The following is a 21,391-nucleotide window of genomic DNA, read 5'->3' as shown; positions in this document are numbered from 1 at the left end:
CAGCGCACTTGAAAGCGGTCTGTCACTGGCTCGCACTCGAAAAAGCTTCCTGAGCCCGGCGCTGAAACATACGTTCTTAAGCGTTTTATATGCATAGAAAGGTAAAATATATCCTATATACTAAGACAAACGTTTGACTAACCGATGCTTAATAATGCCGGATGTACGGGTTCCGACTTACTTAGTATGAGAACTTCGATTTTTTTTAATCCCGATCCACATTAACCCACGCACATCCTCCCATATACTTTAAATCATCTCTAGATTAATTATAACACCTAATACAATGTAAATGCTATGTAAAATAGTTGTAATACTGCATTGTTTAGGAAATAATGACAAGATAAAGAAAGTCTGTACATGCTCGAACAACAAGTGCTGGAAGAGCACTTCCGGGTTTTCGCCATTCGCGGTTGGTTGAATTCACGGATAAGGAGGGCTGACTGTACTTGTATTAACTTCCTTCCCGAATTATTTTAGTAGACAATTCACTTTAAAGCGTTTAATGACAGATAAATGCAAGCATATTACATAATGCAATAATAATCCACAACAGAAATCAAATCAGAATTCTCCAATGGAAAATCTGAGATAATTAAATAAACCTAATATTAAACACATGACCAAGTACATATCATTAGAATTCAAAGAATTCAAAATAGATTTCTGATTCAAATATAATATGAAGTCAGATTAAATGGATTTTCTTGGTCACATTTCCCAAACCTAGATTCTCATTTGCAATCTGACCTGTAACTATCCTGAGCTTTGATATCAGGAATTAAGATATTTGCACCATGTACCCTTAGAGGAAATTTTTGCTTTATTTTAATAGAAGTCATTTACCTGGACTATTTAAATTCCACAACAGACTTTTCAAATTAGTACTGATAAGCTCCTAGCAGGAACAGCTAGAAAAAATGACTAAGAGAAATCCCCAAAAAACTTTGCACACACTGTTTTCCTCTGTGTGTCCTTTAATGGACCATTTAATTTGAACGATGGTCTCTTTTAATTTGCCTTGAACAGCAGCTCCCCTTCAAGGGATGATATTAGGTATTGATCCAGAAACATTCAACCCGACCAGTCAATCCCAACAATTATGCTGGTCTTAAACTTCAGTTACACCTTCTAATCTTTTATACCTCTGTCCTCCTCTCCCTCCCTTTCCCACCCTCTCTCTTCCTCTCTCTCCCTCTCTCACCTTCTCTCATTCTCTTTCTCTTTCCCTTTCTCTGGCTTCCTTTAGATATAGCTGTACTTCTTACCCCAACTGCTTCTAGTACAGTAACATTTTACATACTTTTACCACTCTTTCTCAAGAGCAGTTTCTTCTTAATTACTTTTTGGATTTCTTTCTCACCAAAAGTCTCCCCACAGGTGGAGCCATTCTCTCTGTCTCCATTCTACCTAAATGGTTCAGAGTTCTAAAAACATATTTTGGTCGCCAGAGACGTGTCCATACTTGACTGGTTTTGCCTTTTGAGTTTTGCACAGCATATACCAAGAAATTTTGTTGCCCACAATATCCATCAAGATTAAGTTTCTTTTAATTCACCTCATCACATATTTTTGTCGGATTTGTCCAACAATGCTGAAAAACCATGACTGAAACTTAATTTCAGAGAATTCATATAGGACAAACCACTGAAGGAATGTGCAAACCAAATTCTTTTGGACCTATCTGCAGGGTATTAAGCATTTCTTATTGTTAAACTGGCTTGTTATTAGCTCAACATACCATTAATCAGTAGTAGCGAATAATTCCAAAGAAATGCCAGTAAGATCTTGAATTTCTGAATCGTCCCCCATTTCACAAAGTTTATATGCAGCAGATATGATGTATTTATATACTATAACCTCTTACCGTTGAAATAAGTACCACATGGTGAAGGATTACTAATAGCATAGGCAGCATCAGTGAGAATTCTGTTTTCGTTTGGTTGCTGTGGTTTCTAGGAGAAATACTGCGAATGACGCACATTGCAAGAGGCCTGGACTCTGATGGGGCACTGTTACTGGACATTGTGGTGAATGGATATGTGCTGCAACTTCCCTCATCCATAAACCTTAATGTTAAGGTACGATAAGAAATGCATTATGATTTTTCATGATATGAGAATAAGAGGAATTTAGAATGCTAGCTTAAAGTGCATGCAAATTCCTACCAAATTTCCAGTGCTGCAATATGCTTAAAGCTGTTACAGTCTGTCATATCTGGAAACAACCAGTCAAGCACTAGCCCATCTTAAGTCTCATTCCATTATTACTCCAGCATTTAAATGTTGAATTTGCTGGAGTGTGGTCCCCTTCATGTGAAATAGCTTGAAAAGATTATGTTCCAAGTTGCTGCAAGTTCAGGCTGGTAACATTTGGTAGGGTTTTGGTGTATGATGGGACAAATACCCTATGCAACCTGACTGAGGAACTGAGAAAAAGAGGAAGTACCGGAGAAATGAAGGGAAGGAAAACTGAATTAGCATAAAAATGGAGACTAAAAGGTGTGGTAATTCAAATCTTCTCAACATCGTGAGAGTCTATAATTCTGTTTCATTGAATGAAAAGCATCAGCATGTGTTATTAAAAAGAGTTTAACAAGATTTTGCTCTTATTAGACTTAAATAAAAGTGTCAGATGTCATTTCACACAAAGTAGATAGGATAGAGGCATAAACTGGCCAGCAATTTGCGATGATTAACGATTCATGGATTACCTCATCCTCACAAGCTGTTGGGCAATTTTTAAATTAATAACAGTTTAGTGCTCAGATATGTTATATATTGCAACAAAATTGGGGCTTTATGGTGTATCCGTACTGCAGCAAAAACAAAGAATCTGGTCATCATTAAGCACTATTTATGTAAACCTTAGCTGTAGTTTAGATACTCATGCATAACAAATGCACACAATTCTGTTGTGTTCAGGATTACTCAGAGGACTACATTCAGACTGGACCCGGTCAAATCTATGCCTTCTCCACCAGGATGTTTACAGTAGATGATGCCAGCATACCATATTCTTGGAATCACACCATTACTTATGATGGTAATCAAGGCCGAATGCCGTTTCTTGTGGAGACGCTTCAAGCTACAGCCATTGAGGCAACTTATAGCCCACTGGACGAAATTCTGGAGTACAAGATTCATGCTATCATCACAAAAGGTAATGAACAGAAACTTAGTTGTACTTTTCACTGCCTTGGTAAAGCAGCCAATCTAATTAAAGACCCCACCCACCTTGGACACTCTCTCTTCTCCCTCCTCCCAACAACAGAAGATACAAAAACATGAAAACACATCCATCAGGTTTAAGGACAGTTCTATCCTGCTGTTATAAGACTATCAAACAGTTTCCTAGTACACTAAGATCAAAATCAGTGTTGGAAACTGTCTTATAGGGTGTGAGATCTGTTGTTCTGCAGCAGCAATGCAATGCAAAATATAAAATTACTATAAATTGCAAAATAAATAAATAGTGCAGAAAAAGGAACAATTAGGTAGTGTTTATGGACCATTCAGAAATCTGATGGTGGAGGGAAAGAATCTATTCGTGAATCTTTGAGTGTGGGCATTAAGGCTCCTGTCATTAATAAAGAAAAGTGGGCGTGTACCACATGGTGAGAGTCCTTAATGATAGATGCTGCCTTTCTGAGGCACCGCCTCTTGAAGATGTCCTCAATCGTGGGGAGGGTTGTGACTGTGATGGATCTGGCTGAATTTACAACCCTCTGCAGCCTCTTGCGATCCTGGATATTCTCCCAATTACCTCATTATGACCTTGCACTGTATTGTCCACCTATACTGCACTTTCTCTGCCATTGTAACACTTATTTTGCACTCTGTCATTGTTTTGCCTTTTACAACCTCAATGCACTGTTGTAATGTATTGTCTGTATAAACATTATGCAAGAGAAGTTTTCCACTGTACTTTGGTATCCCCTTCTCTCAGTTCCTCCATCTCCACCACATCTGGTCTCAGGATGAGGCTTTTCGTTCTAGAACGAAGGAGATGTCCTAATTTTTCAATGAAAGGGGCTTCCCTTCCTCCACCATCAATGCTGCCCTCAACCACATCTTTCATTTCACACATGTCCACTCTTACCCCATCTTCCTGCCACCCTACCAGCCTCTGCATCCAGCACATAATTCGCTGGAACTTCCGCCATCTCCAAGTGCATCCCACTGCCAAACACATCTTTCCCTCTCCCCCACCCCCACCACTTTCTGCTTTCTGCAGGGATCGCTCCCTACACATCTCCTTTGTCCATTCCTCCCTCCCCACTGATCTCCCTCCTGGCACTTATCCTTGCAAGCAGAACCAGTGCTACACCTGTCCCTACTCCTCCTCCCTCACTACCATTCAAGGCCCTAAACAGTCCTTCCAGGTGTGGCAACACTTCACCTGGGAGTCTGTTGGGGTCATTTACTGTGTTTGGTGCTCCCATGTGGCCTCCTGTATGTCAGTGAGACCCGATGTAAATTGGGAGACCAGTTCACCGAGCATCTACACTCTGTCCACCAGAACAAGCAGATCTTCCAGTGGTCACCCATTTTAATTCCACTTTCCATCCCCATTCTGATATGTCCATCGATGGCCTCCTGCACTGTTGTGATGAGGCCACACTTAAGTTGGAGGAACAATACCTTATATTCGGGTTGGGTAGCCTCCAACCTGATAGCATGAGCATAAATTTCTCAAATTTCCAGTAATGCCCCCAGAACCCCAACCCCCTTCATCATTTCCCTCCCTCACCTTATCTCCTTGCCCACCCATCTCCTCCCTCTGGTGCACTTCCACCCTTTTTCTTTCTTCCATGACCTTCTGTCTCTTTCACCTATCAGCTTCCCAGCTCTTTACCTCATCCTTCCCCCTCCACGTTTCACCTATCACCTGGTGGTTCTCTCACCCCTCCCCCACCTTTAAAATCTACTCCTCAGCTTTTTCTCTCCAGTCCGTATCATCTCGAAATGTCGACTATACTTTTCTCCATGAATGCTGCCTGGTCTGCTGACTTCCTCCAGCATTTTGTGTGTGTTGCTCGGATTTGTTAGAGAAAGTTAGTGTGGATTTGTGCAGAGAGGCTCCTTGTCACAAATCTCTTTGAGTTGACAAAGATACTTGATGAGGGTAGGACATTTTGACAGACTCATAAACAGACAGGAAATGGACCAAGTGCAGGCAGATGAGATTTGTGAGATTGGTATCACGGTGGGCCAAAGGCCTTGTGCAATACTGTTCTATATTCTGCTGGCTAACAGAAAGAGCGCTTTCACTGCTGTCAAATACAGAATCAGAATCAGGTTTAGTATCACCGTCATATGTCATGAAATTAGGTCACCAGGTGCCGCAGGGGTTTGTGTAGGTGTTGTTTTATTCTCCCTTTCAAAGCATGAGTAAAATGTGTTGCGCTGATCTGGGAGTGAAGTATCACAACCATTCATGAAGTTAGGTTTTGCTTTGTAGGGAAGTAATGGTCTGTCTTGTAGGAAGTAATACTACCAGAAGTGACATGTATCCAATTCCGTCTCTAACTTCAATCAGAATTCTTTTGTCACTCTTAAAATAGCCTTCCGTAGGTCGTACCTGGACTTATGGTATGGCTCTGGATCACCAGTCTTGAATGCCACAGATCTAGCCCTCTGCAGATGACTAATTTCCTGGTTATCAACTTCCTTTAGTTTGAACCAAGGTATGTCTGTATGTCCAGCATGTTCTCGCAAGCACACACTCATCCACACAGGTTTTGAAGAAATCAGTGACAACTGTGGCATATTCATTCAGATTGAAAATGAATCCCTGAATATTGACCAGTAACTGTCACAAAGCAGTCCTGTAAGCACTCTGCTGCCGCCTTTGACCATGCCTTCCTGGCTCTCACCACTGTTGCTGTGGTCTTTCATCTCTGCCTGCACGGCAGGAGGCGAAGTACAGCCAGGTAATCGGACTTTTCAAAGCGCAAACGTGGGATGGCATGGCAAGCATTCTTGTGGCGGTGTAGCAGTGGTCAAGCGTGTTGGCTCCACTGGTTCCACTTCTTCGTGCTGGCCTGGTTGAAATCGCCTGCAGTGATAGGGAAGGCATCAGGGTGTGTTGAGTATGCTGAATATGTTGCTCAGCTCCTCCAGTACCTGCCTGACATTGGCCAGAGGCGGAACGTACAGCACTGCCAGGGTGACAGCGGAGAATTCCCTCAGCAGTCTCCATATTTATCATTGTGTTAAACGAGCATGTGGTATGTTTGACAGTACCGTTCCTCCAACAGCGCTGACCAGTTAAAAAAAATGCAATAAAAAGAATCTGAAACTAAGAAAAGAACATAATAGTGAAAATAAAGAGCCAAAAGATTAGCTTTTTGGATATCTTCTGTACTTCAGAAATATGACCAGTAGTGCAACTATTTCAAAACGTCAGCCTGTCTTCACAATGTACAGCTGATAGGTTTGCTATATATTTCAGGATTTTCTGCTACAATTCATATTATAGATACATCATTTAACATATAAAATAATTTTACTTATATGGATTTAGAAAAAAATACCATATCAAAATATCTCACCTATTTGTCTGAGTCAAGCATTCTTGCCATTTGGCCAAAGTAAAAGACTGCTAAGGTGAGAGGTTTGTCTTAACAATTCTCTATAAGTAATTAAATCCCAAATTCTCCAAGACTGAAAGTTATTTGTTTCATGCAGGTGACCATAGTAACCAATGCCCGAGTGGTTTTGTTTTGGATTCAGTTGGGCCTTTTTGCACAGGTGAGTTGAATATTGTCTTTCATCTCAAAGGTTTTTCACTTGACAAAGATACTTTGAGTAAAACAAATTGGACAACATCATTTTTAAAACCTTTGATTATTGCATACAGATGAAGATGAGTGTGCCATCAGGAATCCCTGCTCTCACTTGTGCCACAATGCAATGGGGACATATTACTGCTCATGCCCTGAAGGTCTCACCATATCTGCTGATGGAAGAACTTGCCAAGGTAAACTGGATTTTGACTGGACAAAGTTCGAATCAGTGTTCAACAGCAAAAAAAAAACAGATTAAGAAAGTAACATGATATTTCTTTTGTCTCCCAATCTTTAAAACTTTAATTACGCTAATATTGGAGTTGGCTTTGGTTTAATGAGATGGTTACATAAAATTCCATTTCCAATTATCTGTTCTTTATTGACTATGACCCATGTACAGAGCAAGTTAATTACTCTTGAAGTGTAAGGAGTCATGTGGCACAATGGATTTTATTTTCCCACACAATCCATTCTAAATTTAGAAAACAAAATGATAAAAATTGTGGGCAAGGCATCTATTATCACTAATACACCTTCAACAAATTTCTCTCTCTGACAGCATCATTATTTGTCACCTATTACCCAACTGCCGCATATAAAAGGAAGCATTAAACAGAATTTCATAAGGTTTTCTTTTCATGACAAATATTTTGCATAACCCGCCAACTCCACAGTTATAATCTGGAAAGAGATGCTGGTCTTTGAAACACGTATGCTCGCAAAGATCAATAGTCCACTATTTAAAGAAATACTTTGTAGCAGATTCTTGTTTTTCCATTCAAGCCCAGCACTTGCTGCTTGAAACGTGTTGTTGACCAGCACTTTCAGTGTAAAGGTCATTTCATGAACTTTAGGGAGTTTTTGCTCTCTTAAAATGCCATTCTGTATTCTATCCCATTACAGCAACATTGAAATTGCCAATATCTGTCAATGAGAAAAATTCAGTGGAGGAATAACAACTTAACTTTTTTGTGTTCATAGTTAAGATGCACACTCCAAAGCAGAATGGGCAGACACGTATTCTCTTAATTACTAACTTGGTAGCTATGATTTTGCCAATAATTGAAGGGATAAATGGAGGAAAGCATTATATTGCTCAAAGTAGTTTCTGGTTTTAAGGTAAACATAAATGATGAAAATTTCAGAAACAAAGCTAAGCAGCAAAGCTGTTTTAAATATTTGACGATAGCTGGTGTCACTGAAATTCTAAGGTGTAGAAATGCATCTTTGCTGACAAATATTCAATAGATGGTATTGATTGTCCATTGTAGATCTCTCTCAGTATTTGCTTGCATTGATTTCAGAAACTAGATATCAGTAGGATACCAAGACCACTTTTGTATCTATTTATCATTCCATCTGTAGTTCTTAATTTGTGTAAGTCCTTCTGTAGACACTCTACCTTCCTCAACACTATCTTCCCCTCCACCTATCTTTGTATCATCTGCAAACTTAGCCACAAAGCCATCAATTCCTTCATCCAAATCATTGACGTATAACGTGAATAGAAGCAGTCCCAACACCGATCCCTGCAGCAGAATGAGAAAAGGCCTCTTTATTCCCTGTCTTTGCATCCTGCCAATCAGCTAATCTTCCATCCATGCTAGCATCTTTCCTGTAATACTATAGGCAGATTCATGTGCAGCACCTTGTCAAAGGCTTTCAGAAAATCCAAATGAACAACAGCCATGATTCTCCTGCGTTTCTCCTGCCTGTTATTTCCTCAAAGAATTCCAACAGATTTGGCAGGCAATGTTTCCCCTTCAGGATACCATGCTGACTTTGGCCTATTTTGTCTTGTAACTCCAAGTACAAAGTGGCAGATGGAACATAGTTTAGGGAAGTCATGGTCATGCAATTTTTTAGAAGGAACAAAGGCATGGAGTGTTTTCTAAATGGAGAAAAAATTCAAAAATCAGAGGTGCAAATGGACTTGGGAGTCATTGTGCAGGATTCTCTAAATGTTAATTTGCAGGTTGAGTCGGTAGTAAGGATGGCAAATGCAATGTTAGCATTCATTTCAAAAGGACTAGAATGCAAAAGCAAGATTGTAATGCTGAGGTTTTATAAGGTATTGGTCATGCCACACTTGGAGTATTGTGAGCAGTTTTGGGCCTCTTACCTAGGAAAAGATGTTCCATCATTGGAGAGGGTCCAGAGGAGGTTCATGAGAATAATCCCAGGAATTAAATGGTTAACATAAGAGGAGTGTTTGATGACTCTGCACCTGTACTTGCAGGAGTTTGGAAGAATGGGTGGGGGGTGGGGGATCTCATTGAATCCTTTCAAATATTGAAAAGCAAACACGGGACCTAGTTAAAATGGAGGTGGAGGAAGGTGTTTCCTATCGTGGTAGAGTCCAGAACAAGAGGGAACAACCTCAGAATAAAGGGACATCCATTTAGAAAAGAGATGAGAATTTTTTTTTTTTAGCCAGCGGGTGGTGAATCTGTGAAATTCATTCCCACAGGCATCTAGCAGACCAAGTCATTGGGTATATTTAAGGCGGAGGTTGATAGATTCATGATTAATCAAGGCAGGATTACAAGAAGGAAACAGGATAATGGGGTTGAGAGGGATTATAAATCAGTTACGATCGAATAGCAGAGTAGATTCGATGGGCTGGATGGTTTAAATCTGCTCCTATTTCTTATGCTCTTATAATCATAACCTCTACCTGGACAGATAAATTGAACCTTCTTCAAATCATTGTTAAGCTAAACCACTAACACTGGTCATTGTTTTTTTCAGATATTGATGAGTGTGCTTTAAGTGGTCGCATTTGTCGTGCAGGACAAGACTGCAAAAATACCATTGGCTCATATCGCTGCATAATGAGGTGCAGCATTGGCTTCAGTCAGACTCCAGAGGGGTTAAGTTGCCAAGGTATTATTGTTTTCCCAATTGTTTTACATCCCTTGGAACAATTCACAAGGAATATTTGCCACATTCTGGGACTTGCTTTCCAGTGCACGTGTGGTTAAAGGGAAGGTCGGAAAATTAACTGTGACCACAATAAACAATCCATATTAAAATATCCCTCAAGCTGTTAGTTCTTATGGACCTAGGGAAATGATCCACACAGACAACCTGCCCATTCAGCAGTAAAGGAGAAAAGATGGAAAGAACAGCTTTGACAACCCGAATCAATTTTCCTCCATTCCACCATGTTTTGTATTCATTCTGATTTGAGAAAAAAACAGTTTAGTTCATCATTTTATTTTAATTCAGTTTTTCAGTATAAAATTATTTCTGGTTTGTGGCCATTGTTATTATTTAGACAGTATCTAGCGAGGATGCAAAACTCCAGGCGTGTCAGCTACATTATAAAAAGGATGTGGACTCTGACAGGGAACGGTTTGATTAATTATCTTTTTTCTTGCCTATTCCTTCAGTGTGTACTTTGGAGAATTATCCTATTTCAAGTCAAGTAGTAATTTTGCATAATAGAACTTTAGCCTCTGCAAGAGTGAACCAAGCAAACCTTGGCATACAAAATAAAATAATATTCTTTTACTTTGTACCAGATATCAACGAATGTCAAGAATTTAATCCCTGTCAACATCGTTGTCTGAACACCATTGGCAGCTACCGGTGTGCATGCAACAGAGGCTATCAGTTAAGAGGGAGAAGATGTGTAGGTAGGTACTAATTGTAGGAAACTTTACATTAACCATCATTATTCCAACTTGTCTGCAAGCAGGGGAAAAAAACAATGTGTGAGTAAGGCAGAATTAAGCAAATTTTAAAAGGCGGTTATTCACACAATGGACTCCAATGAAGTTAATTGCTAAAAGCTCTGTAGAAGCTACAATTCACAAACATCAATGCTGCAACGCTGATTTTACTATGCAGATATCAATGAGTGCAGGCAGAATGTATGCCGTCCGGATCAACAATGCAAGAACACTCGAGGGGGATTCCGGTGCATTGATCTGTGTCCAAGTGGAATGACCAAAGCTGAAAATGGCAGCTGTATTGGTAAGTTTGAAGCAGGGTGGTAACTCTGATTTCTAAGCATTGGTAGTAGTTTGAAATAAAATGGGTCATACTTTTTACTTCATCACTAGATGCTGACACTGCAATTTGTTTAAAAAGTTAGTAAAGCTAGCATTTAGTGCAGTTGCACCTCAGAATCATCAATGCCTTAAAGGCTTATAACATTTTATTACCTTGAGCCAGGATTCATTAACCTTTCTAATATATTGCATCAACCTAGTCAAGATTAGAGGAAATAAGTTTAAATTGCTTCATCCCTGGGAAGGAACTGGTGGTGGAAATTGTTTGAGAATTTTTTTTGTTCCACCGTTACACCACCCCCACCAAAAAAAAACTCTCTAAGAGATATATTAATGTTCTGCTATTTCGGCTGCATAGATTTGTCTCAAGAAGCTCCTGGGAAAACAAGGGGGCTGAAGTCAGCCAAAGATTTTTGTGGGTATAGGGAAATATTGCTGTTTTGCCTGAGCCACAAAATCATAACAGAAGTTTAACTCTCTGGTGAAACATCCTTTAAAGCATATATGTCAAACTCAAGGCCCGCGGGCCAAATCCGGCCCGCGGTGGAATTATCTTTGGCCCACGAGATAATATCTAATTACTATTAAAGCTGGCACCAGTAATCAAAGCGCCTATGGCGTATGATATGGCTAATGCTGAGTTTATTCCGGTACCAGGTTTTCAGGGTTTTTAGTGTTTATTCGGCAGTCTTGCTTGGCAGTCTTCTTCATAAGAAACGGAATTTGTAAAGTGAAACACTTGTAGTTATAGCAGAGACTGAGATACATGAGAGCAGGCTGAAAAAACGGAGGCAACGAAAGCTGCGTTCGCACGCGTCCGACTGATCCGGCCCGCATGAAGCTGCATTTTGCTCAATCCGGCCCGTGACCTAAAATGAGTTTGACACCCCTGCTTTAAAGAGTACTGTATAATGCTTAAAGGAAGGATTGCTTGAAGCTGCATGTGCTAGGAGTTTTTTAACATAATTGCAGCTGGGCTCTGATGGCATGTTTAAGGATGGAAATTGAGTGTTAAACAGTTTCCTGTCTCTGTTTTGTTTGGAGGTGGAGGGAAGACTGAGGGAGGTGAGTATCCATTTTACAGCTTATCTGTAAATTGGTTCAGCTGGACAAAAGTGAGTCCAAGAATGCAGATGGGGAAAATAAAGCAGATTAAAAACTAGCAAATACCTGGAGTGATATACCACATTCCTAGGGTTCTTCTAGAGTTGGCTGTGGGCATCATGAATAGATTGGTAATCTTCCAAAGTTTCCTAATCCCTGAAGATGTTTTGTCTATTTAGAAGCAGGTAGCAAATGTGCCATTATTATTTAAAAATGCATGAGAAACTACGGAACATGGACATAGTTAACAGGAAGTTGCTGCTATCTGGTATATAGAATGAGTTAATACTGAGCTTACTTAGAAAATCAAAATATAATTGGGCAGAGTCAACATGATGAAAGAGAAATCATAAATGATGAGATTAATTCATTGAGAATGCAACCAGAAAGTAGTTCAGGGAGAATCAATGCATGTGCTATATCCGGATTTTGAATAAAGTACCAAAGACTGTTAATCTAACGTAAGAAGTCAAAGTATGGAGATATTATCAGCCTCTGAAGAGACTGGCTGAAGTCTAGGAATCGGTATGATAAACAAATCCTTTTTATATCTGACAGGTGTTTAGGATCTTAGGGAACAGCCTTATGAGACCATGACCTAGAAATTCAGATATGTAATTCCATTATTACCTTCCATCTGAAAGTCTTTTTTTTCTTTTGCTACACTGGAACATGCTTGAAATAAAGCTTGGTCAAATTGAGATATTCGGGAAATTTAGCGAGGCTCTTCTGGTTCAAGCTTCTGTAAATGACATGAGTTTCATAGCAGAGCTACATAAATGGACATCAATCCTCATGTAATGCTCCTTCTGAAGCATTGTTGGGGAAATATGCCCACATCGTTCATTGTTGGACACTTCTAGGACAACCTTGTTTCTCAGCACTGCAATGGACAGGGATCTCATGATACCAAGTGCCATTACATTCTTCCTTTCTCTCAGTCACCAACCCCAACCAACAATATCATCAATATTTCCCCCTCCCAAAGAATGCAAGACTCTTCTGCTGGTAATCAATTCTACTTCTGCCCCTTAGACTGTAATCCAGCCCTCCATAGCCAGCCCACCCCCTACCTTACCTAGCAGGACAGAGCGCAGGAGTGAGATTAATGACCGTTCGATAATGCTCAAGCTGCAACAATACCTGGACTACGCTAGAATACCCAAACTGCGGGTGGTACCAATTGAGGTGAGAAAGTCAGCACTCAGGTCATGGATTGCATAAGGAAGCAAGACACAATGGAAAGTGAAAGGAAGGTGTGAGAAACAGAGCTGGTTTTAAAATGGCACAATAGCAAAAATAATGGCGCACAATCGTTTGAAATGTAAGTAACAGGTTGAGCTTTATCACAAGAGAATTCAAATAAAGAGTCCTTAAGTTAGGTGACGTCTATTGGCAGAGAGGAAAAAAAGCATTAGATGTTTCAAGCTTCCGATATTTAATGTGATAAAAGGACATCTACACCATGAAATGCTGCTTGATTAGCTGAGTAATTCTAGATTTTTCTATTTTATTTTAGATTTCCTACATCTGCAGTATTTTACTTGTAATTGCAAGTTGGTTGCAGTACCAAAGTAAGAAAGTCTTGCTAAAATTGTGTTCATATTTGCTGGGGCTGCACATGGAATCCCATGAGCAGTCGACAGTCTCTGGACAAAGAGGGAGATGTCTTGCTTAGAACCAGTGTAGCATGGATTCACTCAACTGATCCCTAGGCTGAGGGGTTGTCTTAAACAGAAAGACTCAGTGGAAATTACTGATCTTTGTCTACAGTTTGTAAAAGTGAAAGGTGACCTCATTAAAGCTCAAGGTTCTAAAGGGGATTGACAAGGTAGATGCCAGGAGATTCTTTCTTCTGGTTGGAGTGTATGAAACTGGGTAGCGGAATGAGGAGAAAGCATCAACTATTTGGGACTGAGATTCATATCTCTATACTTTTCGTCTTTGGAAGTTTCTATCACTAGGGCCCATGGCTAATCAATCAGTGTGTATGCAAGACAAGACTGATAGTTTGTCCATCAAAAATGGGAGTGGGGAGGAACATGAATGCAGTATAGAACTGTTCATGTATTTCACAAAGAGAATGATAGAATAGATTGAGGAACTGCAGGGCTCATCGCTTCTGTTTCATACAATGACTATCTGCTTTTCCACTGCTGGCTGCCCGTTTTCACGATAGTCACCTGTTGACAATCTCTGCTTCAGGGGGATTGCAAAATACAGTTATTGATAGATAGATAGATATCTGATAGAATTTGAATTCTTTGTGGAGTTTCTCAAAATACTGAAGCAAAATATTGCAGATTTAGGAAATACTCAGCATGTTAGGCAGCATCTTTAACTTGAAGTGTTAATCCTATTTTAGTTAAGATAGTCAGAGTCAGAGGGCAATATGGCATACACTCCCTTCAGCCTAGTAAGTCCACCCAGCCAGCCCCAATCTCCTATGTTCAGCCCCTGTCCCTCTAAACCCCACCATTCCAGGTACCGATCTAAATGCTAAACTGAATGTACTGGGTCAGTTAGCATGAAAAGCCTTATGTCTTACCACAGTTCATCAAAAGAGTGTTCTGCATGAAGAGATGTTATCTGTGAAGCAAACATTGCACCTTCTCCATAATAAAAATGGGACTGATACAGTATAACCATATAACAATTACAGCACAGAAACAGGTCATCTCAGCCCTTCTAGTCCGTGCTGAACGCTTACTCTCACCCAGTCCCACCTACCTGCACTCAGCTCATAACCCTCCATTCCTTTCCAATCCATATACCTATCCAATTTTTTTTTAAATGACAATATTGAACCTGCCTCTACCACTTCTACTGGAAGCTTGTTCCACACAACTACCACTCTCTGAGTAAAGAAGCTCCCCCTCGTGTTACCCCTAAACTTTTGCCCCTTAACTCTCAACTCATGTCCTCTTGTTTGAATCTCCCCACTCTCAATGGAAAAAGCCTATCCACATCAACTCTATCTATCCCCCTCATAATTTTAAATACCTCTATCAAGTCCCCCCTCGACCTTCTATGTTCCAAAGAATAAAAACCTAACTTGTTCAACCTTTCTCTGTAACTTAGGTGCTGAAACCCAAGTAACATTTTAGTAAATCTCCTCCGTACTCTCTCTATTTTGTTGACATTTTTCCTGTAATTTGGTGACCAGAACTGTACACAATACTCCAAATTTGGCCTCACCAATGCCTTGTGCAATTTTAACATTACATCCCAACTCCTATACTCAATGTATAGGAGTTTATAAAGGATTTATAAAGGCCAGCATACCAAAAGCTTTCTTCACCGCCCTATCCACATGAGATTCCACCTTCAGGGAACTATGCACCATTATTCCTAGACCACTCTGTTCTGCTGCATTCCTCAGTGCCCTACCATTTATCATGTATGTCCTATTTTGATTAGTCCTAGTATGTTCTAGATTGATGCAGTTTTCATTGATATATTTTTCTCTGTAGATATCAATGAGTGTAAAGATGGCACCCATCAGTGTCGTTACAACCAGATTTGTGAAAATACTCGAGGAAGCTACCGTTGTGTTTGTCCACGAGGCTACAGGTCACAGGGAGTTGGAAGGCCCTGCGTTGGTCAGTAAAATTTAGTAATTATTGTTTTCCTTTTTCATATAACATTGGTATATTAAACCAGGTCGGATTGTTTTTTAAGAAAATCAGGTAACCAGAGGAAGAAAAGTATAGAAATTTATCATCATTGGATTAGATGAGATTGGCTGGGTATGTCATTAAACCAGTCGAAATCGTTCGAGGAGGGGTAGGGGGAGGGGGAGTGGCCATAGGCTATTGTTCATTTTCTTTTACTGATGCTAGACAAAGCTGGAGTTTTAATTTACTTTTAATTGCTTCACACTTCTTTTACCCAGTAGTGCTTCCGGAAGTTCTCAAACTATAGTACAAGAAACTAGGGGCAGATTGATGCCACCTGCACCTCAGAACAGCCCCACCATTCACAGTAAACATGGGTGACTTACCCTAGACTTCAGCTCTTCAGTGCCAATTCCCCATCTTTCAAAAACATTTCTACTTCCTCTAACAGTACTCCCAGTGTCTCACCTCCTCAACCCTCTGGGAAGAGAATTCCGAGGATTTTCCAAAAATCTCCATGAAAACTTATTCCCACACGTGTGCGTTATTCCCTATTCTTGTAACTGTCCATCATTTAAGGTTCTCCCAAGACTAGAAACATTTCAATATCTAACCTTTCATACCCCCATGGATCTTGCGTGTTTCACTAAAACCACCCTTCATTAAGTTCAAAGAATATAGATCTTATCTCTTTAGTTGATGATGAAGATATCCCTTCCATTCAATGAATTAGCTTAATGAATTTCTTTGGAATTCAATGCCACCAATGCCAATGTATCCTTTCTTAAATAAGATGACCAACAATTGTGCAGAGTATTTCAAGTATGTCCTCAGCTGTATTATGTAAAACTCTAACAGCACTTTCTCATTTCTCAACTTCAACCTGTTTACAATAATGGCCAAAATGCTGTGGATTGCTTGATGCTCCTGCCTGCTGTGTTCTTTTTTTGCCTGTTGTGCGCAGGTACCACCAGGTCAGTCAGTACTTCACTCATCTACATCCTTTCTCCATTTAGACACTTTATACACTCTGGTTCATGGAATCTAACTTCGCGCTTTCCCACATTCAACTATGTACCAATTCGCTCAGTCCAGTTGCATCACATCATGTCTTCCCACCTATTTCTACATTGTCAGCCATCTTGAATCCCTTGCATTCAACCCTCTTTCAGATCATCAATATAAATTGTATCTAATTGAGGACCAAGTACTGGTCCTTGGGACACACCAATAGTTGCATCCTTTAAGCCTGTGAAAGAATTAATGCAACTCTGTCTTTTATGTGATAATCAATCTTTAATCCGTACACATTCCCCCTGATACAATGTACTTTTATCTTGTTCACTAGCCTGTTGTGGCACCTTATCAAAAGCCTTCTGAAACTCCAAATTTACTTCACTTGCAGGTTCCCCTCTATCATCTCTGTTCTTTACATCCTCAAAGATTCCCAGCAGGTGTATCTTTCATAAACTTAATTTGATTACATTAAGTTTTTCTAAATGTTCCTTATTTGATTATAAACTCCAGAATCTTGCCAACAAGAGCTGATAAGCTAATAGGTCTTAAATTACATCAAATCAATATATGCTATGTTTCTAGATTTAGAAGTTTCAACCTTTTAGTTGGGTTGGAGGACAAAGAAAACAATTTCATGGAGGTTTACAGTATAAACAGGGGCCATTCAGAACATCTTGGCTGTACTAACTAAAAACAGGGTCCATTCAGAGCATCTTGTCAATACTAACCAAAGAAGTGCTATTTCAGTGATGTAAGGGTCTTGTGCAAATCCAAATTATTATCTTGGTTACAGCTTTTTTAATCTTAATATACTTTGTGTAACAGTGTTTTCTATTGCTGGCTGTTTTTCTAAATGTTCCCACTGTTAGTTAATGTCCTAATTTTGCAAAGGTTTCTGTAAGCCATTGTTTGAAAGGGACCAGCCAGCAAAACACGGCAAGTCACACTGTCTCTTCCCCAAAGACAAAAGAGGTGGATTTTGCTGCAGAAATAATGTTGGGGTTAAAAACATTCACCAAAAGGGATTCTGTACAGCTTGCACCTTTGTGAATGAAAGCACATGTACAGCTAAACATTGAGTCAGAAAGTTGCTGTTCCAGTAGCCTCCAGCGTTATCCAGGTGACTTGCTGAGAGACTGCATTGCAGTATAGGGAATGGTGGACTTAAATGTTATCCATCCACCAAATATGGGGAGGAATGGGGCTTGTTTGTTCTATTGCATTAGCTTGATGATTACTAATAAGATCTCAGTGTATTTTTTTTTAACAATTGTAAATTCTATTTTCTTTATTTTCAAACAAGTATTCTTTATACTTCACTTTCTTTTATCCTTCTCTTGATTTTGGTCTTTCTTTCCTTCATTTGGTTAACTTTATGTATGATTTGACATTGAATTCACAATTCTAATTTACATTTCCTAATTCGGAATGTGCCACTCATTAGCAGTTGTTCAGCTGTAAGGTACACATTCACATTCTATGTTCAAGGATCCCACATTACCTGTAGGAGAACGTTGTGTGGTTTTGGTGATTATTAATGTGCTAAGCAACACCGTGGCTTTGAGGCTTAAGGCTGATTTATACTTGTGCATCGCATCTACGCCATAGGTACCGCATACCCTACGCCGTAGGGTGGCGTGCACCTCCCCAAAAAAGTAACTTGCGCGTCATGACAACGCAGACCGCAACAACTGTGATAGGTCCGCACCATAGCATCGCATTTCCTCCTACACACTTCCGGTTGCTTCTTCTCCGCCATGTCTGTACACCGATGCGAAATAGATGAACGAAATCATCAAATCAACCCGCTGACATGCGAAAATGTTTGAAATGCATTTCCTCATCTATGTCTCTCACAAAGAAACTCAACACAGTGGCATAGAAACCCCACCGCCAACTAGCGTTTTGGTGCACACCAACACATGCTTGCTATGGCATAGAGCGACGCAGAAGTGAATATCAAGGCTACGGTGTAGGCTGCGGCATAGCCCGTACGCACAAGTATAAATCAGCCCTTAGTCCATGTCCAAAGCCAATTACCGCTAGGCAAATCCAAGGCTTTGAAGCGCAGTCCTCCTCCAATGCCCAACTCCCATTAGGTAAATCCAAGGCTTTGAGGCCCAGTCCTCCTCCAATGCCCAACTCCCATTAGGTAAATCCAAGGCTTTGAGGCCCAGTCCTCCTCCAATGCCCAACTCCCATTAGGTAAATCCAAGGCTTTGAGGCCCAGTCCTCCTCCAATGCCCAACTCCCATTAGGTAAATCCAAGGCTTTGAGGCCCAGTCCTCCTCCAATGCCCAACTCCCATTAGGTAAATCCAAGGCTTTGAGGCCCAGTCCTCCTCCAATGCCCAACTCCCATTAGGTAAATCCAAGGCTTTGAGGCCCAGTCCTCCTCCAATGCCCAACTCCCATTAGGTAAATCCAAGGCTTTGAGACCCAGTCCTCCTCCAATGCCCAACTCCCATTAGGTAAATCCAAGGCTTTGAGGCCCAGTCCTCCTCCAATGCCCAACTCCCATTAGGTAAATCCAAGGCTTTGAGGCCCAGTCCTCATATATACAAAACACATCCAGACAAATATATACTGTATGTATATAGTCCAGTACACCTTTGGATTGTGGGAGAAAGCCAGAACACCAGGACAAAACCCACGCGTTCCAGAGGGAGGACATACAGAAACTCCTTACAGAACAGTGGCGGAATTGAACCCTGAACTCCAGAACGCCTCGGGCTGTAAGAGCATCGCCCTAACCACTATGCTACCACGGTGCCCAATGTATACTTACAATGTATGCCAATTAGTAATTTGAATATTTAAATTCAACTATTTTTATTCCAGAATATTAAGTCCAAACTAATTAGTAATGATTATTTATTCTTCTATTTTAATAAGTTTAGCTGTGATCTTACAGTACATCATCAATTACTGTTTTACTGTTATCTTGGTTTTCACCATGCTAAATTATTAGTTTTCAAAGTTGTTATCAGATCTTTCCAAAGTAATATTTGTAATATTAGATATGATCGTACTGCTTATTCCTGTTCATGGTTATTTTCTGTAGTTCAGGATCAGAAATTTGATTTTATCAATGTTCTATTTTCTGCAGGGCCAGCATACATAAAATTATGTTGTTATTAAATATACATTTAATATCTCATGTTTAACAAAGTTACACAAGCTGTTAGGTTTTAACTTACATTCACAGTCCAATGAACAACGTCACTAGTGTTGCTTTAATCACGGCCCTCTGTAACAAACTGTGTTGTCCACTTGATGAAAGAAAACTGTCACATCTTTTTGAACTTTGTTAAGCTGCCAAAACACTAAACATACAGTTACTTAAAATTACTCATAATTTGGTACTATTTAGCAACTTTTCATTTGTCACACATGCATTTTAAGTAGAAATTAAATTCCACACCAGTTCTCGTATACAATTCATTTATGAGGTTATAAATGGAGGGACAATAGTACAAGTGATCATGGCTGTCAGAAATGGAAAGAACTCCAAGATTCACTTAAAATGAGCAGATAATTACATAAAAAATAAAACTACAATACAATTAAGCCAAGATTCATCCTGCAGTTATGCCATCTTTGAGTTCCAAATCAGGATGATATAATTAGAAACCGTGATAAGGAACTAGAGTTGCTGCTCAGTCATCTTTGGCTCATATGGGAGAATGAGGGCTTGATAGATAGGAACTAAAGGGATGTAGTCACCCCTAATTGCAGGAGGCAGATACCTGGATGGCTACCAGGAGAGGGGAAGTGACTAGGAGGCCATTGCAGAGTACCTATGTGGCCATTTTCCTCAATAATAAGTACGTAAACCACTTTCAGTACTGGGGGCGATGACTTAGCAGGGGAAGGTGCAGAGATCACGTCTCTAACACTGAGTCTGGCTCTGTAGCTTAGAAGGAGCCAGGGGAGAAGAGGAGTGCCGTAGTGATGGGGGACTCCATGGAGGAACAGACAGGAGATTCTATGGATGGGAAAGAGACACCCGGATGGTATGTTGCCTCCCAGGTACCAGGGTCAAGGATATCTTAAACTGGATTCTACATGGGGAGAGTGAGCAACCAGACATCACAGTACATATTGGAAAAGGGAAGAGGTCCTGAAGAGAGAGTATAGGGAGTTAGGTAGAAAGCTAAATAACAGGACATCCAGGAGAGTAATTCTGGACACTGCCCATTCCACACACCAGTGAGCATAAGGATAGGATGATTAGGAGGAATTGGTGTAGGGGCAGAATTCCATATTTCTGGATTATTGAGTTCTCTCCTGGGGAAGGTATGACCTGTATAAAAAGGACACGTTACACCTGAACCCGAGGGGGACTGATATCCTTGCAGACTGGTTTGCTAGAGCTGTTGGGGAGGGTTTAAACTATTTAGGCAGGAGGATGTGAACAGAAGTGATAAGGCTGAGGATGGGGCAGTAGGCATACAAGTAGATGCAGTGTGTTGAGAGACTGTGAAGGACAGGCAGGTGGTAGGACAAAATTGGGATGAGCTGAAGAGTAACATGGGAGCAAAATAAAGAAGGGTGATGAATCCAGGATCAGACTGAAGCTGTTATATTTGAATGCATTGTATATGGAATGATGTAGATGTATTGGGGCTGAAAGATCATCATATTTGGGAGCTTAATATCCAGGGATATGTATTGTATTGAAAGTTCAGACAGTTAGGCAGAGGGGGTGGGATAGGTCTGTTGGTAAAAAATGAATTCAAATCCATAGAAAGAGGTGACATAGGATCAGAAGATGTAGAATCCTTGTAGATAGAGTTAAGAAACTGCAAGACTGAAAAGACCCTGATGGGAGTTATATAC

General features: G+C 40.2%; 1 protein-coding gene across 1 annotated transcript in view; it reads left to right on the top strand.

Annotated features, from left to right (window-relative positions):
• The window catches only part of hmcn1 (hemicentin 1), a 489,515-nt gene that overhangs the window by 461,139 nt on the left and 6,985 nt on the right, over positions 1-21,391 (top strand). Inside the window, exons 96-103 of the mRNA XM_073063293.1 lie at positions 1,960-2,081; positions 2,925-3,162; positions 6,693-6,755; positions 6,865-6,984; positions 9,545-9,679; positions 10,321-10,434; positions 10,649-10,774; positions 15,390-15,518. Coding sequence (XP_072919394.1) covers positions 1,960-2,081; positions 2,925-3,162; positions 6,693-6,755; positions 6,865-6,984; positions 9,545-9,679; positions 10,321-10,434; positions 10,649-10,774; positions 15,390-15,518 — 1,047 coding nt within the window. The remainder of the gene's footprint in view (positions 1-1,959; positions 2,082-2,924; positions 3,163-6,692; positions 6,756-6,864; positions 6,985-9,544; positions 9,680-10,320; positions 10,435-10,648; positions 10,775-15,389; positions 15,519-21,391) is intronic.

The sequence above is a fragment of the Hemitrygon akajei genome, chromosome 12 (genome assembly GCF_048418815.1).
Source record: "Hemitrygon akajei chromosome 12, sHemAka1.3, whole genome shotgun sequence".
Taxonomy (NCBI): Eukaryota; Metazoa; Chordata; class Chondrichthyes; order Myliobatiformes; family Dasyatidae; genus Hemitrygon; species Hemitrygon akajei.
The sequence above is the reverse complement of the archived record's forward strand: the minus strand, read 5'-3'. Positions and strand labels throughout refer to the sequence as shown.